The sequence below is a fragment of the Populus euphratica genome, unplaced genomic scaffold, assembly GCF_000495115.2.
Source record: "Populus euphratica unplaced genomic scaffold, PopEup_1.0 scaffold5.1, whole genome shotgun sequence".
Classification (NCBI taxonomy): Eukaryota; Viridiplantae; Streptophyta; class Magnoliopsida; order Malpighiales; family Salicaceae; genus Populus; species Populus euphratica.
The window spans coordinates 374,357-397,133 of NW_011499848.1; the positions used below are offsets into that span (position 1 = coordinate 374,357).

Consider the following 22,777-nt stretch of genomic DNA (forward strand, 5'->3'; position numbering starts at 1 on the left):
AAGAAAATCAGGTAGTTTTAATATTTATTTTATATTTTATAGTGTAAATCTATAATTTAATATTAAATAAAATTCTAAAAAAAAAAACATAATTTTTTTCTTTTAAAATATGAGAATTTTTTTAATTTTTGAATTTTTTTTAGATCTTAGAGAAAAATAATATATTTTTAATATTGACTATCTATCTTATAATGTAAGGATATAACCCGATATTAGATAAAATGACTGGAAAAGCATGCAAATGACTCAAAAATATTTTTAAAATGGTCCTAGACTTCAGATTTTTTTAAAAATTTATAAGGTTTGTTTCGCTAAAAATTAAATAAAAACAAATTAAAACTAAGGGAATGACATTTAATGTCATTTTATAAAATCACATCATTATTTCCTTGTTAATTGTTAAATGATTTTATATTATATATTTCAAGAAGAATATATCAACTAAAACCTGATAAAATCAGATACCAAATAAATCAAGTGAAATTGACATCCCACTTCTCTGAAATTCTGTCACTAATCATGATCTAGCTGCTAATTGTAATTGCAAATCTTGAATCCATCTCTTCTTTATAATTACCAGTTATTTGATAAATAGTTTTGATTTAAAAATAGGCTATGAAAACTCCATGGAACACGTCTAGGAAGTTTAGCATTTGCAACAATGTCTAGATTTGGAGACTTGGCATCCATGGCAATAAAATTCGATTCTCCAGAGGTCTCATCATGCACACAAGTCACCACAAAGCCATCATCCTCTTCTGACACCGTATAATTTGCATCTGAAGAAACAAACTATGGCTCCCCTCCAAGTAACCTGGCTCATAAAGCCTTCTCGAGACTTCACATTCTTCTTCCAAATCAATCTTAACCTCACATCTTTGGAATCTTTTCAGCAATTCCCAGATAGGCATAGCGGTTGTTCCCCACATAGGAAGCATTGATGGATCCCAATTCCAAGCTTCTCTTGGGCAAGATCTTTTTTAAAGCTTTCCCTGTTCTCATGTTGATAGTTAACTTCTCCAATGAGAAATGGACCTACTCTATTTTCTGGAAAACATTTTCAATGTTTAATACATTTGGTGCCACCAAAACTACCTCATCATCCCCATTTTCCCAAGCATTGGTGACATGCATGGCATAAAACCCTGGAACGGGAAACCACCTCATATCTGTCACTCCTAGCATATCTTGGTAAGATCCCAATTCTTGGCACTTTCTTTGGCCCAAAAAAGCACAGGCATGCCTTTTATTAGCATGACATTTGTTGGTACCACCACCAATTGTCTCTGGGAAAATTGCAAATTGTTTAGTTATTGCAAAATCATGAATACGAGTAAGCTGATTTATAGACAAAAGGGGGACATCTTTTTGCTTAACACCATCTTCATTGAAGCAAAAATAAGTGATACAAGGAAAAACTAAAGGGTTGCACTGTAAGTCTCCGTTGAATCCTTGTCAACTTTGGGGTGTGCAGTCATGCTTGCAAACAGCTTTCTATCAAAATCCCATCTGCCCTATGTCTCGACGTTGCCCTCTTGTGTCAAATCAATGACATATGGTAGATCAGATTCGCCAAGAGCGAGGAGCTTATGTGAAAAGAATGCAAGACTTGTGTTGGCCAAACCCAATCCTCTTATGATATTAATTAATATGGCTACACAGAACTCTCCCTACAGACATAACACAAGCAAGAATATGAGCAAGACTATAAAAGCCAGATAACATGTTTGGAAAGATGGGAAAACCTGCTTCTTTCTCAAGCATCCATTTGTAAGTCCTGACATAGCGACGACTACAGTAGGCTGCCTGGCCTCCAGATAGTTTTAAGGAATGAAACGTGCCATCCCCTTCGAAGAAATGGAGAGGACAGTGTAGTGCATGGTCTGATAAGTAATGGAAATGATTGTTTTGGAGAGAAATGATGAAGGTGGTGCAGCTCAAGAGATATTTTGGCTTCACATATAGATAGCTTTTATTAGAAGGGCATCAGCTGCTGCCGACAGTAGGAAAAAAATTCACACACGCATCTGCTAGCTACAATTCTATCTATCAATTTTCATGTATCAGACCAAATTATTGAAAAACCACAGGAAATTAATTAAACATTTGAATGCATATCCATGTAAACTACACCCAATTACAATTAAATTTTAAGATTTTTACTAGTGTCAAGTCCAGATTTTGAGGCCAAATTTCTGAAGATGAGGATTTAGAGTTGAGGAATTAAGGGTTAAAATCATTAAAATTAGGAGCTAAAATTTTCTATGCATATTAATTAGCTGTGGTGTGTAAGCTGAACTTTATGTGGCTTATGAAATCCTTGCACGTCTTTCTTTGCATGATCATACATTTGCATAGAAAGCAAGCAGCACGTGGATTTGTTGAGTTGAATAAAATCAATTTAAGCTAGTGATTAATTTGCTTTAATTCGCCAATCTCTACGGCGAGCTATTTTAAATTGTAATTTTTAAGATGATTATTTTTCGTTTCTTATATATATTTTTCGGGTTTAATTTTTCTTATAACGATGATTTTCTGCGTCCTTTATTTACTTATCTTTCCCTTTCATTTCATCCATATTCGACACTCATTCCTTCCATTTCCATCATCTAAAAAAACCAGAATTTCTTGGCACCTGTCCCTGAATTTTTTGGTATCAGATTAATTAAATATTTCATCAGAGAAGTGAAAAAAGGGGTTTATCTTACTAAATAACAAAAATATCAGCATGATATCCGAAGAAACCATGCACTCAATACTGCTTTAAAATGCTTTTCACATGAGGCATATGTAATGGCCACAAGCAACAGCTTGGAGCCAACCAGCAAAGACCGAAAAAAAGAAGAAGTGGTGATCAACCTCTTCTATCTCAGGCATAATTTTTTTTTAGAATTCCAAATAAGACCACATGAATACTACAGAAAGTAGGATCAGTTGATGAAAAGCCCAAACATTGTTCACCACAAGTAGGATGCTCTTGGGCATCAACCCCCTTTTCTGTCCCCTCATTATCACTAACTAGTATTATTATCAGTGATGTTTGGTTCTGAGTTACAGTAGCCATCAACTCACCTCTGTCGAAAGATGCATCACCTATCCAAGCTGAACTTATATAGCCTGATCCCTTGCCACATTCTGCCACCACCACCACCATCACCTCTTAGCATTACAGATCCTTACAAAAATCACATCCCTTAACTCAATTTCCTTCCTAAGATAGTAAGTGATTCCATCAATGAACAATACCCGAGTCTATTACCTATTTTCTAGCACTTTTCTTCTGTGTTTCATTAATTTCTCTAGAGAGAATGCTCTAAGTTTCTTGAGTTCTCTTCAAATGGTACCAGAATTCATTCCCTAGCTTTTCATTAAAGAAAGTAAAGAATATATTAACACATACAACACCCCCTAACATGATCAAAACAAGACAATGCCTCAAAACTTTCACTCCATTTCTTGACTTGAAGATAACAATCATCACGTTAACACAGATCCCAAACCAGGAACCAGAAAAACTAATTGATCAAAAACATTTAATGCCCACTAACATATTATTAACATCAGGCTCGAAAATTCTACAGCAACCATATTTCAAAAACTACATAATGAACCAATACGAAAACACCCCATCGATTCACATTTCCACTAATCATCACTGCTAAAATATAACAAGCAGTGAAAACAGAGTGTAAATCAAGAAACAGGCGTACGCAATCAATCCACGATGCTCCTCTCCACCATCCGCAACAGCGACCATCAAATTCGTGCAAGCCCTCGTAGCCCAAATCACGAAAACCCCAGCAATCCCAAACCTAATAGCCCCATTTTGCGGCACAAACAGCGAAACCGCCGATAAAATCACCACCGGCAACAAACAGTAACCAATCACACTCGTACATGTGTGCAGATTTAAATTCCCATGTCTGCCAGCCAACATATTGAACACAATGTACAAGAAAATCGAGGAAACGACAATCCACCCCAATATCACGCCAAATTGGATTTTCCCGGCAAGTAATTGAAACAAACAGAACGATAGGTACAAAAATATTGGGCCGGATAGATCCGAATCCTTGTGGAATGTAGGGTTGACCCGGAATGGATTTAAAATAGATTTCGTCTTCTTCCAGATTTGGTCTGGGTGGATCCCGAGTTCGTCAAGGAGTGGTTCTTCGTCGTCGAAGTTGGCTACACCACCGATAGGACCGGTTCCTCCGCCGATTGGACCGGCGGGGGGGGGGGGCCGGGGGGCGGCAGCGGAACCAATATCGAAGGACATGAAAGGGATTCCGGAGTTTGATGGACGTGGAGGTTGGAATGGAGCTATTGGTACTCGGCGTTGCTGGATGTTTCCGCCACTGGCGACCGTCGGGTTCCCGACGGATGGGAAAACTACTGGTGGAACAGCGAATTCCTTCGTCATGGTTGTTGATGTTGAAAGGAAAGGAAGTGAAATTAAGGTTTCAAGATCAGTGAATTGGGGATTTTGTTTTTGTCTATTTACTTGGATCTTTGGATTTTTTTTTTTTCCGGGTGAAATAAGAAAGGAGAGGGACTTTACTTTTTTGGAAAACCTCAAGAAAGTCCCCAACTTATAGGGGTAATTTTAATTAGGTCCCCAACTTAATTTTAATATCATTTATATTCTTAAAATGTCAATAAATCATCAATCAATCCTTCTATTAGTTTAGGTTAATATAATATTTAAGCATTCATATGATAATCACATAATCTCTCTTTACCTCATTAAAAACTTATTAATTTGCTGAAATATCACATGAAAATCACATAAATTCTCTTTACCTTGTTAAAAAGTCATTAATTAATTTACTGAAATATTTTACATTACATGATAAAACAGACTAGAAAAAAAGTAAATGCTTCATGCTTTATGTAATTTGGTTAGAATCATGAGTTTAGTATAATTCAAAACCAAAATTTTAGAAATTCATTGATTTTTTATAAAAAATAAAAATCATGTAAATTTTACTTAAGTAGTGAATAATGTATACAATTTTTAAAAGGTTAGTAACTTTTACTAGGTTTATCTTTTTTTTTCTTTTTTTTTTTGTAATTGATAAAATATATAGGATGGTATTAGATTATTACCTACGCTGCACTATGGATTATATTCTTTTAATATATAAAATATCTAGGTATTGCTAATATTTTTCTAGTAAAAAAAATTAAATCGTATAGGTATAAACTCCAAGATAAATTGAAACTAAAAATATAATAAAAATTGAGGTCTAATGCAATGAAATAAGAAAAGGAGATAAAAAAAAAAAAAAGAATTTTTGATCGAAAATGCATATTTTTTTCAATATAAAAAATGGTTTAGCTTTTTTAAAATACAGTTAGAATAATTTATATCAAACTGTCAGATTATTTTGATTATTATCTCTTATATAACTTGATGGTTTGTAGTAAGAGGGAAAATAGCAAATTCATTTTCTCTTCTTTTCTTCCACCTTAAATGACTAGAAAGTGATGGATATGAGTAAAAAGATAGTATTTTAAGAGAGAAATACAATTTACCTTAGAAATTTAGAGAAATCAAGGGGAAAAAAAGCTAAGTTAGAGTAAACAAGTATATATGAAAGAGGAAAAGAGAGAAGCTTGGGAAAAATCTTGACATATCGACTTTTAAAATAAGTTTAGCAACCAGATAAGGTGTTTAAAACCCTTTCATATCGATTTGAATAGGTGTTTAATAATTTATTGCAAAATTAGTAATATTTGAATAAGGGTTCTTGAGATGAAATTTTGAGGAAATTAAAATTAGTTGTTAATTATCGTTAATGATGATTAAATGATTAGAGACAATAAGAAATTTGTTAAATTGAACAAAAAAAATTGGATGGGTGATGGAGCTTAAGGGCTAGCCATGTAGAGTCAAAAAATAAGGTTTGATGAATTTATGTTATTTTTGTAAATTGTGTTGAAATTGTGATAACCAAATATATGGGTAGTAGTTTAAATGATTAATCCTATTTCTCTATGATAAATGTGAATTTTGATGTTTTAAGAATCCAATATTTTTTAGAAATTGATGAAATTAGAACGAATTATACTTGTTTAATACTTATAGTGATGTGATGAAGGGTTAATTGTTGATTTGATGAATAAATTGTGGTTAATTGAAAACAAAACATGCTCCCACCTAAAAAGAAACATTTAGTCAATTGAAGAAATTAGGAGGAGTGGGTTGTTTAAATAAATTGATATTGAAAATGGTAGAACTTGTAATGAATTAATCATGGGATGATTAACATGTAACTAGGTTTTGAAAATTTTAAGTAGAGTACATATCTTTCTCTTTTTGGTATTGTTAACCAAAGATAAATGAATGATATTTTAGTAATAATTGTTTATATACTAAGCTAATACAAGAATATGAGACATTAATATTGAATTGTTAAAATTGCAAGAGAGATTGCGAAGAAGGTACTAAAACATGATTCTACATATAGAGTTTAAACATTAAGTATGTGCTCGACGCTTTATTAATTTGATGCTATTTAAAATTGTTATAAATATTGAAGTAAATTTATTACTATTTAATTTTATTAATATATGATATGATATTATTGTTTTATTTTGGGTTGGATAATTAATTCTTGGTTTAAGAAACAATACTCTATTATGGACTAGATAATTAATTTCTTGGTTTAAGGATTAATGTTTTATTTTGAGTTGGATGATTAGTTTTTGGTTTAAGAACCAGTGCCCTATTTTGGGCTTGATTATTGGTTTAAGGATTATGCCTTGTTCGGATGACTAATTCTTGGTTTAAGAACTAATGTTCTATTTTGGGTTGAATAATTAGTTCATTGGTTTAACGATTAATTCTGGATGGTGAAACTAGATACCCTATATTAGGATCTATTAGTTAGGTCTAAATTAAGAAGCAAATTTTTTAGATGTTCAAGGAATTGATGAAATTAGTATCATGTTCTGGATGGTGAAACTGGATACCCTATATTAGGATTTATTATTTAGGTCTAAATTAAGAAGCAAATCTTTTAGATGTTCAAGGAATTGATGAAATTAATAAGATGAGAAATTAAGTTATTTATTAATTTAATTCTTAATGGAAGAGTATACCTTAGTTACTTAGTAAATTCATTAAATTGTGTATAAAAAATGTTATGTTATATTAATTAATTAATTATGTTATAAAATTATTTCAAGGTCCTCATAGTTTCCTTGGAATTAGTAGATTATAGAGCTTTTGTGTTTTGTATTTTATAAGAACATAATTGATATTACATATTTTGTGTAATTTTATTATGATAATATATATATTAAATATTTGATGTAATTATTATTATGCTAGGAATTTTATAAGATGTTAGACTTAAATATTAGTTAAATCCATGATTATCTAATGCAATTTTTTTTCCCTTTATAATGTGTGTATTAACTATGAACAAAATAGTTAAATGACACTTAGTTTAAATTATATATTGTCATATTCCTATTATTTTTGTGGATAAATCATAGTTTAATTCATGTAGTAATTAAATATATGATACAAAATATGATTGATGTGATGAGATGAATTGTGATATGATGAGTTCAAAAAGATTGGATAATAATTGAAACATTAATTAAATGTTAATTGAAGTATAACAAGTTTAATCGATGACTTGAAATCTTTTGATATAAGGGAGACCATGTCAAAATTTTGATAGATTTTCAAAAAATAAAAAGGTTACACTATTTTCAAATTTATTACATGGAAATAACTGGGGATGTTACATAGATATTAACCCAACATGACCTGATTAATTTAACAGGTTTATAGGCATCCTAGATAATCAATAAAAATATAGTTTGACTCAAAATAAATATTCAGGATGATACATACACACACTAAGATGATAACACATTAGATTAATTTAGATTAACTAACCAACCCACATGTGAGATCAGGAGATATTGATAACTACATATAAAATAAATTAAAATAAATTATAAAATTCAATTGAGTTTCAAAATAAATTATAAAACTTAATTTTTAATAAATACAATGTTGAAGGATGAAATTAAAAAAACTTCAATTAAAAAAACTAACAAAAAAAATAACCTAAGTTAACTTATCAAACTCATGACTCGGGTAATAAGATAGGAATAACCCAACAAAAAGCAAGTTGAAACAAATTATAAAGCTTAATTCTTGATCAATCTTAGTGTTGAAATGTGAAATTAAAAAAAAAATTGATTAAAAAAAGACTCAAAAAATGAATCGAGTCAACCCGAGTTAACTTGTCAAACTCATGAACACAAGTAACCCCATCAAACTCAAAGTTTAAATCATGAGAATATAATAATCTCATGAAAAGTAAATTAAAAAAATCGAGTCAACTTGTAAAACTCATGAACACAAGTAACCCCATCAAACTCAAAGTTTAAATCATGAGAATATAATAATCTCATGAAAAGTAAATTAAAAAAATATAAAGTTTAATTTTCAATAAATTTAATATTAAAGGATAAATTTGAAATAAAAAACAAAAAATACTATTTAATTGATAAAAAATATTTAGTGTCGAGAAAACAAAGAGAAGTTTGTGTTTATGCTCAAGTAATTAATTGAATATGTTTAGTATCAATAAATTATTTCAACCTAAAAGTTCAAATTTTAAAATATAATTTATATTATTCCAAAAGTTCAAATTTCAAAATATAATTTATATTATTCTCTAATACAATTTTTCAAGTGAAAGTCTTTGAATTTAAAATTTATACAAATACATATTATCTTTTATTATTAATTTTATTAAATAAAATTGAATAATAAGATTTAAACTCGTGATCAGTCAACAAAAATATAATATTATAATTTTTAAATTATTAAATAAAATTGAATAGTAAGATTTAAACTCGTGATCAGTCAACAAAAATATAATATTATAATTTTTAAATTATTAAATAAAATTCTAATATATAATTTATATTATTTTTCAATATAAAATTTACATGTGAGATTTGCTGGAGAATCATCTTATCAAATTTGGACTGTGGACCTGAAATTGATATTCGGAATGTAAAGACTGAATCAAATCAAGTGCCACAGAATCTAGATTGTCCAGCAGGTGGCGAAATTAAGAAACAAAACAGAGTGAAGAAGGTTGAAAAGTAAGCCAGATTCAAAATCATGACACCTTTGTCGCAAGGGAATCTAGCAAACTTTAACGGCGAGGGCATGCAGATTGGAGTTTTCTTGCACAGGGATGTGACAGAAGTCCACGGTCTTGAACCAACCCTCAGGCCTTTCCTGTGAATAGACACTGAAAATTCTTTCGAAGTTGAATTTAGTTGAAAATCATTAATGGCTAGATAGATCCTGGAGGATGAAAATTATGTGGAATCTGCAGAATGATGACAAGAGATGAACATTTCTGATGTAAATAATTTACTCTGATGTTCCTTAATGACAGCATTGAGGGAATTCTTGTCTGCTTTATTGCTGGAAGAGAAGTTACAGATTGGATGCAACAAAGCACAGAATCATGGCAAAACAAAAGTCATAGGTACTTGTGACGATAAGTACTTGTTGTCAGCCTGCGCGATCGTGGTCAAAATTAAGCTCGACAATTTTGGTTGTTGGCATTTACTTTTAGCCAATTGCCTGACAGAACCTCGGGCTTTTTGCTTGATCCGAGTCTTGAAGCTGCGAATGATGGGAGGATCTGAAGAGATGGACCCTGTCCAGGTAGGTTTCGTACCTGGACAGAGATTAGACGACGAGAGAAAGAAACCTGAGGAAAGTAGCAGGTGTCGCAGCAGCTAGCTGTGATCCTTGTAGGAAATTATCCTCTCGTGTGTGCTGCGCAATACCCAGTAGAGAGCATATGATCCTCCAAGCGCCTAGGAAAAGAAAATTGGCATGATGCATTGCTATCTATTCTTAAAAAATAAAAAAGATAAATTAGTGGGGATAATGTCAATAAATGTTATTTGAAGTAATTAGTGTAATTTATCTTTATCGACTAGTCATATTTCACAAATAAGTGGGGCAAAAATATTGAAGAGATTTGCTTCTTTTATTAACCCTTTTCAATTCAAACCTAAAACTTCAAATCATATGAATATATTAATATGATAAATAGTGTCATTAAAATCATTTAAAGGTATAATACTAGCATGCAAACTAAACACTCTTATTATAAAAAAAAAAATAAGATTGAAGGAATTCACTCAAGAAAAATTTATTTCAATGTTTTTATATTTTTTTATGAATTTTTTTATATGAGAAATTTGTTATTTTAATATGACATGTAACTAATCAGATAGTTACACATGATATCATTATATTAATGTAAATATATGCTTATTATTAATAAAAACTTAATTTATTTTTAATATTCATATAATATTAAATTTAATATTTGATTTACGAATCTAGAATAAATATAAAGTTAATAAGACATAAATATTTTGCAAAGAACAATATAATATTGTTATAATTATGAGATTTTTATTGTTTCAAATCATTATTCTTTCTTGATGCTCTTTTAAATATTGAACATTCATTAGAACTGTAGAGATTGATATATATTATGTTCTTTTATACATATGTACATACATATACACACACACGCACGCACGCACATATACATACATACATACATATATACACACACACACATATAAAATGAAACATTTATTCTCATAAGTTGAGATATAAATAATATCTAGAACTCATATATAAGTGCTTATAATAAGACACGTAAACTGAATTGACCTATATGAGCATTACATATAGAAAGATCATCTATGTCTACGAAAAGTCTTACGTGACGGTTGTATAAGTGATCTTTAAATTTGAGATTACTAAGTTATCTTATATAAATAATATCATACTTTGATAATATCATATGATATCTTAATCAAGGTAATGGAAAGATATATATTGGATATAACATGAACTATATGAAGGTATTTGAGTGATGAAGAGAGGATTCATTACCTTAGATGAATTAGAAAAAATATCGCATATGTTCTCAGATAGTATTAACTGAGAAATTCTTTGTCAAGGTGGAATGAGATTTAAAAAAAGGTTTCAATTTTTATTCAAACAATCAATGACTATTATGTAGAGAATAAACATGATTTAATATAGCAGACATACTCCATAATTTAATGTTAAATCAAAACATTATTAATGAAAAAATATTAATTACTCTGAGAAACCGGTCATTAAAAGGTTAAGTTAAACCATCAATAATTTTTATAATATTTATAGGATCATGACACTTGCTAGATAATGCACATGATCTTCAAATATAAATTAATTAATTATTTAATTGATAATAAATTAAAATTTTTAATTCTATTTAATTGTAATTATGATTCATATTTGAGCTAACATATTAGGAACCTAATAGGTCACACACATATTAAGAACTATTAATAAAAAATTAAACTGGAATGATTTAATTAAATATGACTTGATTAAAATATATTTTAAAAATTAAAGACTAGAAGACAATTGATACGATGATTATATTTCTAGACCTAGAAAATCAAGTAAAACTCAATTGAGTTATTTTCTAAAATTATTTTGAATTAATATATGAATATTATTCAAGGGACAAATTTATTTTTGCTAATTTATAAGGTTTTGCAAAAAAAATTACAAATAGTAAGATGTGCCTTTGATTTACTTTAGGCATAACAATCGATATCTCTTGGATAGTGGTTTAGGAGAATTCTCACGGGTGGTTTGTATGAATTACTATTGGAGGTCGAAAAATTAGACAACTTGTTGTTTGCAATAACCGAACTTTTTAAAAATTATTTAAAACTAAAAAAGATGAGATTTTTAAGAAAAAGATCCCTAAACAACTTTAGATTTATCTAATGAGATTCTAAGAACTCTTGAATAACTTCAATTTTATAATTTTCATTATGTATATCAAATTCAAGAACCCAACAAAATTAATCAAATATACTTTTAAAACAAGATTTGATTCTAGGGGCTGTTCGAGAATATAGCTGAGATTATTATTCAAAGTACTTTTTACTTTAAAATATATTAAAATAATATTTTTTATTTTTTAAAATTTATTTTTGATATTAGCATATCAAAACAATAAAAAAATACTAAAAATTTAATTTAAAAGTTATTTATTTATTTTATTTTTATTGGATGATAAGAAGTATTTTTAGAATAATTACTGTCTTGAGAAATTATTTATTTCATTGTGTATGGCTACTGTTAATTTCCTAGGTGCCATGAGGTCGATATTAGCAAATTTGATAGCAAATGGAGGTTGTTTTTGTGGTTTATTTTTTACTTTTTTGTTTTTTTGATATGTTAGAATTAAAAATAATTTTTTAAAAATAAAAAATATTATTTTAATATATTTAAAAATAGAATTTAAAAGTTCACTGACACCCTATTCTTAAATATCCTGTAAAAAGAGACTTTAACTTTACAACAAATGAAAATAAAAATAAAAATAAAAATGTAGTGGCTGTTAATTATTTCATCTTGACCAAAAAAGCACGCCTGTTGGTCCAATCATTGCTGTAACAAATTGCAGAATACGTGCTTCTTTTTTAAAGCAAACATTTGTCTATATCAAGCATGAGTACCAAACCTCACCCGAGTTATCCACTGTTACGATTAATCTTGTTTAATCTTAAAATAATATTTTTTTTAAAATTAAAATAAAATCATAAAATTAATCTAGTAAAATCTCGTCTTAATTTCTCATATCAGTCTTAACTTGTAAATTCATTTAAATTTAATTAAATCAACCCCTAATTCAATTAAAAAATATCCACCTCACTCCAAGTTAATGTCAATTAGGTTAGTATACTTTTATAAAAATTAATTTATTTTTATTTTAAATTATTTATTTTCTATTTTTATATATTTGATTTGCTAAGTCAAAGAATAAATTTTAAAAAATAAAAAATATTTTTAAATAAGTTTTTTTAAAAAAAGACCTGCTAGCATAGTAAGAAACATGAATTTAATGACCATGGCACCGACATAAATTAATAATTAAATTTAATTTTAAGAGCACGGAGGTTTCCATGTGAATACTGAAGAACGGTCCCATCTCACCTACTCACATCACCAATATAATAATATTGTATGACTAATAAAAATTAGTGTGGTCCTTTTTATTTAATAACTCTCTCTCTCTCTCTTAGTGTCCTAATCACGAGTTGGTAAACTTCATTTTTGTGGCTCCTGCGAATTCACCCATCTCCCACCTCCAGTCATATAGTTTAAAAATTCTCAATTTTATCCTTGTAGTTCTCTAAAAGTTTCAATTTTATGAAAGATATATTGAATCTTGAAAAACACACGTATATACAAAAGGGTAAAATTGAAAAACAATTAATTATAGGTGTAGAAGTGGATTGTTGGTGAATCTATAGTGGCAAAAGATATGGCTCACCTCACCACACAATTTTTTGAGTAGATTGCATTCTAGGGAAGTTGCTTACAAGTAGACATCCACTAGGGCACCAACTTCATGGATGTGACAATGGAAGTGATTATAAAATTAAAATCGGAGCTTGGTTGTGTGGTCATGGTCATGTTCATGTTCATTTTGATCTAAAATATAAGATTTCAAAGATGACTCATATTCAACTAATTCCCCAAAAAGATTTAAGTAGGTGATGGATTTGTCATTTTGGATTTTTTTGGTCCTTGATAAATTATATTTTACTTCAATCCTTACCTACACCTAGCGAAACTTGAGACACATTGGGATGAATGGGATAAATAACATATAATTTTTTTTAAAAATAGATGAATTAACATCATAACAAAAAATAGATAAATTGGATAATTATTGTGATTTTTTTAAAAATCCAATACATTGATGGGTACGACAACTTAACATTATCCAATATTAAAAAAATTAAAATACTAACACCGAATAATTGCTATTTGATACCAAAATAAAATATTATTTGCTATAAATTGAATATTAATTTTTCATTATTAATTGGGTTACAATATTCAATTTTGTTGCCATATTATTTTGTTCCGTAATAAAACTAAAATGAAATTTTCTATGCATGTATAATAATTTTTATTGATTTTCTTGATTTTTAGATACCATAACATAACATTTAAACCATATTAATATCATAACACTTAAGAAGGATCCTTTGATATTATTGCTGAAGTGTTTTTTATAAATATATTCTAAAATATTTTTTATAAAAATATGAATTTAATATATTTTTATATGCTCTTGCTTTATAATATAGTTGAAAGTACTTCTCGTATGAAAATATATTAAATTAAAATATTTTAAATAATTTTAACATATTATATTAAAATTATCAAAAATTAAGTAAAATACATCAATTGAATTAAAACTAAATTAAAAAAATTAACTAGAAACATAACTCCAAATACTGGCTTACCTTTTCCAATGGCTACGTGTCTTTTTCTTACCTTTGCATAGATTACCAGCATAATTTATTTGTTCCTGGCACTGAAACGCATGAAAATATCCAAGTACAAAACAAAAATAATTAATCAATGAAAACAGAGAAAAAAATACTTTTGTTTTCCCAGCGGAAATCTCCAAAACAAAGATTATTTATTAAATAAATTAAATAAAAAAACAAATGGTTCAGATCTAGAGAGAAAAGTGGCACTGTAGTAAACTGCATATGCAGCTTTTCCGTTATAAATGAACCGACTCTCTCATCACATACTCGCGCCGTTCTCATCTCATAGAGTCATATCCCTTCGCTCTCTCTCTTTCTCCGCTGCCACCAATCCCCACTCTCCTCCTTCACTTCTCCGCTTCTCCTTTCGCTCCTTCTCTGTAAGGTACCATATTTTATTAACTACATTACCTTTTTGTGAAATCCCTTTTTTGGTATCCAATTGTTTGCTTTTTGAATGGATCGATTCTTGGTAGATCCGATGAGAAACTTGCAAGTTCTTGTTTTGACCTTGTTGTTTCGTTGATCTGGTCTTGTTTGCTAACGGGGTTGTTTGGTTTATGTTTGTGAGGGAAATGGTTGAGTTTGGGTTTGTGAAGTTAGTTTTGTTGGGATCTTTAAATGGTCAAAGATTCGAACTTTTGGATTGGTTTCTTGATTGTCGATAAAGGGGTTGTTTGGTTTTGGTGACTGAATGTGGATTTCGGGTGGGAATTTGAGTCAGATCTGGAAATGGGAATCGGAAGCGTGTGGATGACATGCATTTATTGACGTTATGTTCCATTAACTATGACAATGGATTTTGTTGTTGGGAGTTGTGTTAGTTGATTAGACATGATGGCTAGCATTTATGTGTTTGTGTTTTCGAATGTCAGCTATGTCGGTTATGAATCAAATGGGATCTGGATCATTAATTTTCGATTTAATTTCCTTATGGAATAAAGTATGAATTTTGGTTAGCTATATGGATAAATCCACTTTCTCTTATAGCATCTGATTAGATTCCAAAAAGGTTTGTTTGGGAGTTGAAAGTTAGTTGTATGGACATTCTCTTTTGACCTCCCTCTTTTGTCGTTTCATTTTATTGAAACATTCTGTGTTTAATTATTAGATCAGCTGCAGTGTCCATGGGAGTTAGTTTAGGTTTGATGGAACCTGCTGATTCTTTTGTCCCCTTATGGTTCTATTTGGCGATTGTAGTATGCGATTTGATGTGTTGTCTTTCATTCTTTTAATGTAGTTTTTGATGGTATTATCCTTTAACATTAGAAGTTTGGTACTCTTGATTTATGGTTTTGTGAAGCTATTCCTCTGTTGTTCTATATGCAATTTGGCTATTGTTTAAGACATGCACTGGGATCTAAGCTTTGTTTAATGTCTTATGTTGAAACAGAGCAATGGCTTCCCACATCGTTGGTTACCCTCGCATGGGCCCCAAGAGAGAACTCAAGTTTGCTTTGGAATCTTTCTGGGATGGCAAGAGCAGTGCTGAAGATTTACAGAGGGTGGCAGCTGATCTCAGGTCATCCATCTGGAAGCAGATGTCTGATGCTGGAATCAAGTTTATTCCCAGCAACACTTTTTCATGCTATGATCAGGTTTTGGACACTACAGCCATGCTTGGTGCTGTTCCTCCAAGATATGGATGGAATGGTGGTGAGATTGGATTTGATGTCTATTTTTCCATGGCTAGAGGTAATGCCTCAGTCCCGGCCATGGAAATGACCAAGTGGTTTGATACCAACTAGTAAGTGTCATTTTTTCCTATAATGTTGGTTCATACTTTCGTTCGAAGTATAACAAGACTAAAACTAACAGTATATGAACGGCATTGTAATATTGGTGCAGCCATTACATTGTCCCTGAATTAGGACCAGAAGTTAACTTCTCCTACGCATCTCACAAGGCTGTCAACGAGTACAAGGAGGCCAAGGCTGTAAGTTATCCTCTCACTGCTATTTATAATTTTCTATTTATAACTTCTTTGCACATGATAAATGATCATGACGAAGCTTGAGCCTTCCTTGGATATTCAACTTGAATTTCATATCATGGATATCATAAAGTAATAGAATGATGATTTTTTGCTCTGATAGAAAAATAACATGAAAGTCATTATACATGCTGTCAGATGTTTTAGCAAATTTTCCTTTGTTACAACTTACAAATAAATAAATTTACCATGGTTCAATAACAGCTGTCTTTTTCATCTAGGTGCCCCCACTTTTACCTCATGGGTCAATTTTAAACCTTCTCATAGGAAGCAAACTTTAGTCCCATCTGAGAGCCTTAGTCATGTTGTCGACACATCGAGCTAGGATAGTGTCTTCATGAGAATCTTGTGTTGATTGCGGCCGTTCAGTGGAAACATTCTTTAATTTGACTGTCTCTAAATGATTTTATTGGTTAAATAGCAATCTTTTATTTTTCTGTGACACAGCTTGGAGTTGATACTGTGCCCGTCCTCGTCGGTCCTGTTTCATACTTGTTGCTATCAAAACCAGCAAAGGGTGTGGAGAAATCCTTTTCTCTCCTCTCCCTAATTGACAAGATTCTTCCTGTCTACCAGTGAGTGCCCAACTATTTTTTGAGTCTTATTGGGTTGGATGTTAGGCTATACTATTTGTCTCTATCTCGAGAATCTATGCTGACAATTAGTTTCATTCAGGGAAGTTCTGGCTGAACTAAAGGCAGCAGGTGCAAGCTGGATTCAGTTTGATGAGCCGAAGCTTGTGATGGATCTTGGAGCTCATGAATTGCAAGCATTTACCCATGCCTACTCTGCACTTGAGGCATCTTTATCTGGTTTGAATGTTCTAGTTGAGACTTATTTTGCTGATGTTCCAGTTGAAGCATACAAAACACTCACTTCTTTGAAGAGTGTTACTGGATTTGGGTTTGACCTGGTTCGGGGAACAAAGACCCTAGAATTGATTAAGGGTGGATTCCCTTCTGGAAAATACCTCTTTGCTGGAGTGGTTGATGGAAGGAACATCTGGGCTAACAATCTTGCTTCTTCCCTCGATACACTAAAAGCTCTTGAGGGCATTGTTGGCAAAGGTATTAATGCTTTAATATGGTGCTTTATCATTGCTATTTTGATTCAGTTTACATGAAGCTGAAAAATGCATCTATCTTATGCTTTTGCAGACAAGCTTGTAGTATCCACTTCCTGCTCTCTTCTGCACACCGCTGTTGATCTAGTTAACGAGCCTAAGTTGGACAAAGAGATCAAGTCATGGCTTGCATTTGCAGCACAGAAAGTAGTTGAAGTAAACGCCTTGGCTAAGGCACTTGCGGGACAGCAGGATGAGGTACCTCATCTCTCAGTTTTCTCATCATACATCATCCTCTTCATTATTTAAAACTTAAAACAGTGTCTAAGAATTAGAAGTTCAATGCTGTTTATTTTTTTATCTATTGTGCTACTAAGGTTTCTTCTAGAAAGTTTCGAACCCAATCTGCTTTTAATGCTTTTCTGTATCAAATGAATTGATTTACGGTCAGATGCATTTATATGTATTATGTTGTTTGTTGTCATCATTAGAATACCAAGAGATCTTACTCCTGAAAGATTCTTCTTATATGACTAGTAAGATTGCACTAAGGTCTTTACCTCCTATTTCCATATGTCCAGGCATTCTTTTCTGCAAATGCAGCAGCTCAGGCTTCAAGAAAATCCTCACCAAGGGTGACAAATGAGGCTGTTCAAAAGGCTGTAAGTGGCTTTTAGTTCATCCTTAATGCTGTTGTAAGGCTTATGTTCATAGCTTGTTCTTACTTTGGATTTTTGCCTTCTTGCTTAGGCTGTTGCTTTGAAGGGTTCTGACCACCGCCGTGCCACCAACGTTAGTGCCAGGCTGGACGCTCAGCAGAAGAAGTTGAACCTTCCTATTCTTCCTACCACGACAATTGGATCATTCCCTCAGACCATGGACCTTAGAAGAGTGCGCCGCGAATACAAGGCTAAGAAGTGAGAATGCTGTTGCATTATTGCACATATGTTTAAGTTTATCAGTTGCAGTTTGTGTTTCAACTTAGCTGATTTTGGTTTTTCTTTTTCCTTTTTGATAAAAAATAGGATCTCAGAGCAAAATTATGTTGAGGCAATCAAGGAGGAAATTAACAAGGTTGTCAAAATCCAGGAAGAGCTTGACATTGATGTTTTGGTGCATGGTGAACCAGAAGTGAGTTTTCCCTCTAAATAAAATGGTTGAGTTACTGAGCTGTGATGCATTTTCCTCCCTTTGAGATTTTACTGATTTTTAAAAATTTCTTGCAATGCAGAGGAACGACATGGTTGAGTACTTTGGTGAGCAATTGTCTGGTTTTGCCTTCACCGCTAATGGGTGGGTCCAATCTTATGGTTCTCGTTGTGTCAAGCCTCCTATCATCTATGGTGATGTGAGCCGCCCCAAGGCCATGACTGTATTCTGGTCTTCAATGGCTCAAAGTATGACTAAGCGACCCATGAAGGGAATGCTTACTGGTCCAGTTACCATTTTAAACTGGTCCTTTGTCAGAAACGACCAGCCCAGGTAAGAATTTAAGTAAAATAATTATAACCATGCTTGGTTTTCAGGGTTTCTAATATTATTTGACTTTACCTATCTATGTTTGTGTTATAGATTTGAGACCTGCTATCAAATAGCTTTGGCCATCAAGGATGAGGTTGAGGATCTTGAGAAAGCTGGAATCACTGTCATCCAGATTGACGAGGCTGCTTTGAGAGAAGGCTTGCCCCTAAGGAAGTCTGAGCATGCTTTCTATTTGAACTGGGCCGTTCACTCTTTCAGGATCACTAATTGTGGAGTCGAAGACACCACTCAGGTTCTTTACTCTCTTTCCTTTTTTTACTTTGACTTTTTTTTGAGATATTTATTAAACCTTGGGTTACATGGCGGGAGTGCCTCCCCTTTTTCCTCCAATGCAATTTGCTGGATTAATGATACTAAACTTATGGATGATACATTAAATAACCGTTATGTCTTGGACAGATCCACACCCACATGTGCTACTCAAACTTCAATGACATCATCCACTCAATCATTGACATGGATGCTGATGTGATCACTATAGAGAACTCCAGATCAGATGAGAAGCTTTTGTCAGTCTTCCGTGAGGGTGTGAAATACGGTGCAGGCATTGGCCCTGGTGTTTATGACATTCACTCTCCTAGGATCCCCTCAGAAGAAGAAATTGCAGACCGCATTGAGAAGATGCTTGCTGTCCTTGAAAGCAACATCCTTTGGGTCAACCCTGATTGTGGTTTGAAGACCCGCAAATATGCTGAAGTCAAACCTGCCCTCAGCAACATGGTCGCAGCTGCCAAGCATCTTCGCACCAAGCTCGGAAGTGCCCAGTGAGTTCAAAAAGTTTTGACGAATTATCATTCTTTCATCAGCGAATGGAAATTACAGCGAATTACCATTCTTTCATCAGCAAACGGAAATTATGTATTAATCCGTGTTTTTTATGAGATGAGTATTTTCCTTGTTTTTCTTCTTCCATGTTATTCCTGAGATGTTATTTTCGTTGTTTTTCTTCTTTTAATTATGTAGCAATTATTATGTAACTGGATGTGTTTCACAAGGTTTTTGTCCTTGGAATATCGAAGTTCATGAAGCTGTTTATTTCTTTACTCATGCTCTCTTGCTCATTGCTTCTTCAAAGTGAAAGTCAGCAGTCAGAACGAATATTACTGTTGATATTTGCTTCATCTTCTGATCCTTCAAGTCTCACCCATCAATATTTCCACTTGTTTGTCCTTCCTAGACTTTGGAGGCACGACTTGAGCAGCCGAATCCTGTCCCACTCTTTTGGTCTTGTGGTTTATCATTTGCAGGCCTTGGAGGTCCTGCAGCTGGCTTTGGATTGTTTTCCTTTACCGGTTTGGCTGGACCGATATATAGCATTCCGCCCTCAAACCTTGGATGGATTTTGTAGAAAGATCAAAATCTGATGGAACAATAACCTCCTTGTTAAAACGGATCCATTCATTGTCACCCCGATCTTGAGTTTCTGACCTGATGCTTGAATCCTGACTTGCTGAAACCTATAGAATCAACATAAACATCCAGGTATACGAATTTCCCTCTCTTTTTACTCGTTTCAATTTTTGTGTGGCCGTTCTGGACATGCATGAGTGAAGCGAGCTACACGCCTTCTAAAGAAAACATATGATCATAAACAAGAACAAATGGCCTGAATCAGAAAATAAAGCATGAATTAATGAAATGCCACCTGTTAGATGCACAAGCAGGCTACCAAATCCAGCTTCTTTAACCCATTCCATTGTAGAACCAATATCTTCACAAACATGATCACTAACTTTAGCCATTGGCTAAGTACTATCCATCTTAGGGTTTGTATCGATGTGTATGTTTCAAGTGAGAATGAAAGGTCCCGAATTGTGTTGGTCTTATACACAAAGGTAAAGAAAGAGTTGCAATGTGAAGGAACTTTCTTTTTTTCTACACATTTTCTTTAATTGAAGGAACAAAAGATAAAAATGTAAAATAAATATATATTGAGACTATTTTGGTATGAATTTCTATTTTTTTAAAATAAAAATGCAAGTAGATATGTATTTCCTATCATCATTATCGTCGTGTCTGTTTCTTTTATCTGGAAAAATAACCATTACTAATGAATCATCTTTTACTAAGTGAAGGCGAGACTTGATTAATTAAAGGCTAATAGCTATTAGAGGCTGTCAGGACTCAAAAATACCAAAATTGAAATTGAATATGAATAATCCAAAGCTACACATTGCAAATGAAATAACAGATCTTCCAGTTCTACCTTTTCTTAACAAAAAAGGGTTACTTACCTCTTTATTTAATTTACTTAGATGCTAAAAAGATCTGATAAGCTGGAGCAAACTGCAATTTCTGCATCCTTTCCCTGGAATACAATGGCATAATTCTTCAAATTTTGACCTCTTATTCAACGTGTTCACCTTTCAGACATCTTTTGACGATGTGTAGAATTTATTCCTAAGCACACACTTGAAAAATGAAGACGTAGTGAGTTCTTGGATTCTTAGTTCTCAGATTCTCCATGAGATGAGACCTCAAAGCTATGTGTGCATAAAGCCCTGGGACAACAACAAACATGCCAGCTGACACAACCAATGTTTTTTATATTCTCAACTTCTTTTTCTTCGCTACCAAGCCACTACTGCCCGCGGTTTTATGATTTTCACTTGTACCTGTGACCTTTCCTGCTTCAGTCAAGCTATGATCACTCTTCGGATCCTTCAAGTTAGCCTAAATTGAAGTACCATTTGCTCGTCCATCAATATTTCCACTTGTTTGTCCTTCTTCTGTGTTTTTGGAGGTACTTCTTGAGTAGCCTAATCTTGTCCACTTGTTTCGTCTTCTGGTTTTTCATTTGCAGGCTTTTGAGGCTCTGTAGTTGAGCTTGCATTATTTTCCTGTACCGGCATGGCTGGACTGATATTCTTCTTGGGGTGTTTGATATAAAGTACTCCACCCTCAAACTTAGCACGGATTTGAACAATATCATAATCTGATGGAACAGTAAGATCCTTGTTAAAACGGATCAATTTATTGTCTCCCTGAATGCTCTTTCTGTGATCTTGAGTTTTCGATCACCTGTTGCTGCTTGGATCCTTAGTTGCTGCTTGGTAAAACCTGTACGATCTATATATGCATCCTATTATACATTTTTGCTACTGCTATCTTTTCTTTATCATATTAAAAAGAAAGAACTTCTGTGTGGCCTTGCTGGGCACGAACAAAGCAAACAACCAGACCAAACACTCTCTAAAGCAAACAAACGATCATAAACAAGAACAAATGACTAGAATTTCACATCATTTTAAGGAATAAAATGTCACCAGGTAGACGGACAAGTAGGGTGTCGAATCCAGCTGATTCACCCATTCCATTTTAGGACCAATATCTTCATAGACTTGATCATTAACTTTAGCCAATGGCCTAGTGCTATCCATCTTAACCTTTCAAATGATTTGTTTCTTTCAAATGCCAAAGAAAGGTCCCAAATTTGTTGGTTTTATATACATTATAAAGAAAGAATTGTAATGTGATAGGAACTTTCTTTTCTTCCACATGTTTTCTCTGTATTCAATTCTTCCTTTTTAATATTACATCAATTATTTCTTTTCCTTTTGAAGCTTCTCTGATTTTTCCTCCTGAGCGAGGCAAAACAATTTTCTTTGTAAGCTGCTTTACAGCCTTTTATTCCCTTAAATCTATTTTAAGGAAAGCTTTACAGACCGTTTAGAAACTCTTTCTTCCTTATGTATAACCTTTTAGTGAGAGCATCCACCTCTGAATGAATTTGGTGG

At 32.2% G+C, this 22,777-nt stretch overlaps 2 protein-coding genes across 2 annotated transcripts; one reads left to right on the top strand and one right to left on the bottom strand.

Moving 5' to 3' along the window:
• Positions 1–3,431: 3,431 nt before the first annotated feature.
• Positions 3,432–4,540, bottom strand: LOC105112030 (protein YIPF5 homolog). Its single transcript, XM_011007580.1, has one exon. The coding sequence runs from the start codon at positions 4,421–4,423 to the stop codon at positions 3,659–3,661; it is 765 nt and encodes a 254-aa protein (XP_011005882.1). The 5' UTR covers positions 4,424–4,540; the 3' UTR covers positions 3,432–3,658.
• A 10,109-nt stretch (positions 4,541–14,649) lies between these two features.
• Positions 14,650–20,087, top strand: LOC105112033 (5-methyltetrahydropteroyltriglutamate--homocysteine methyltransferase-like). The gene is made up of 12 exons (XM_011007594.1): positions 14,650–14,827; positions 15,836–16,189; positions 16,291–16,378; positions 16,883–17,010; positions 17,111–17,502; positions 17,593–17,756; positions 18,080–18,160; positions 18,249–18,415; positions 18,524–18,629; positions 18,730–18,980; positions 19,071–19,272; positions 19,440–20,087. The coding sequence occupies exons 1-12, from the start codon at positions 14,685–14,687 to the stop codon at positions 19,806–19,808; spliced, it is 2,445 nt and encodes an 814-aa protein (XP_011005896.1). The 5' UTR covers positions 14,650–14,684; the 3' UTR covers positions 19,809–20,087.
• The last annotated feature ends 2,690 nt before the right edge of the window (positions 20,088–22,777 follow it).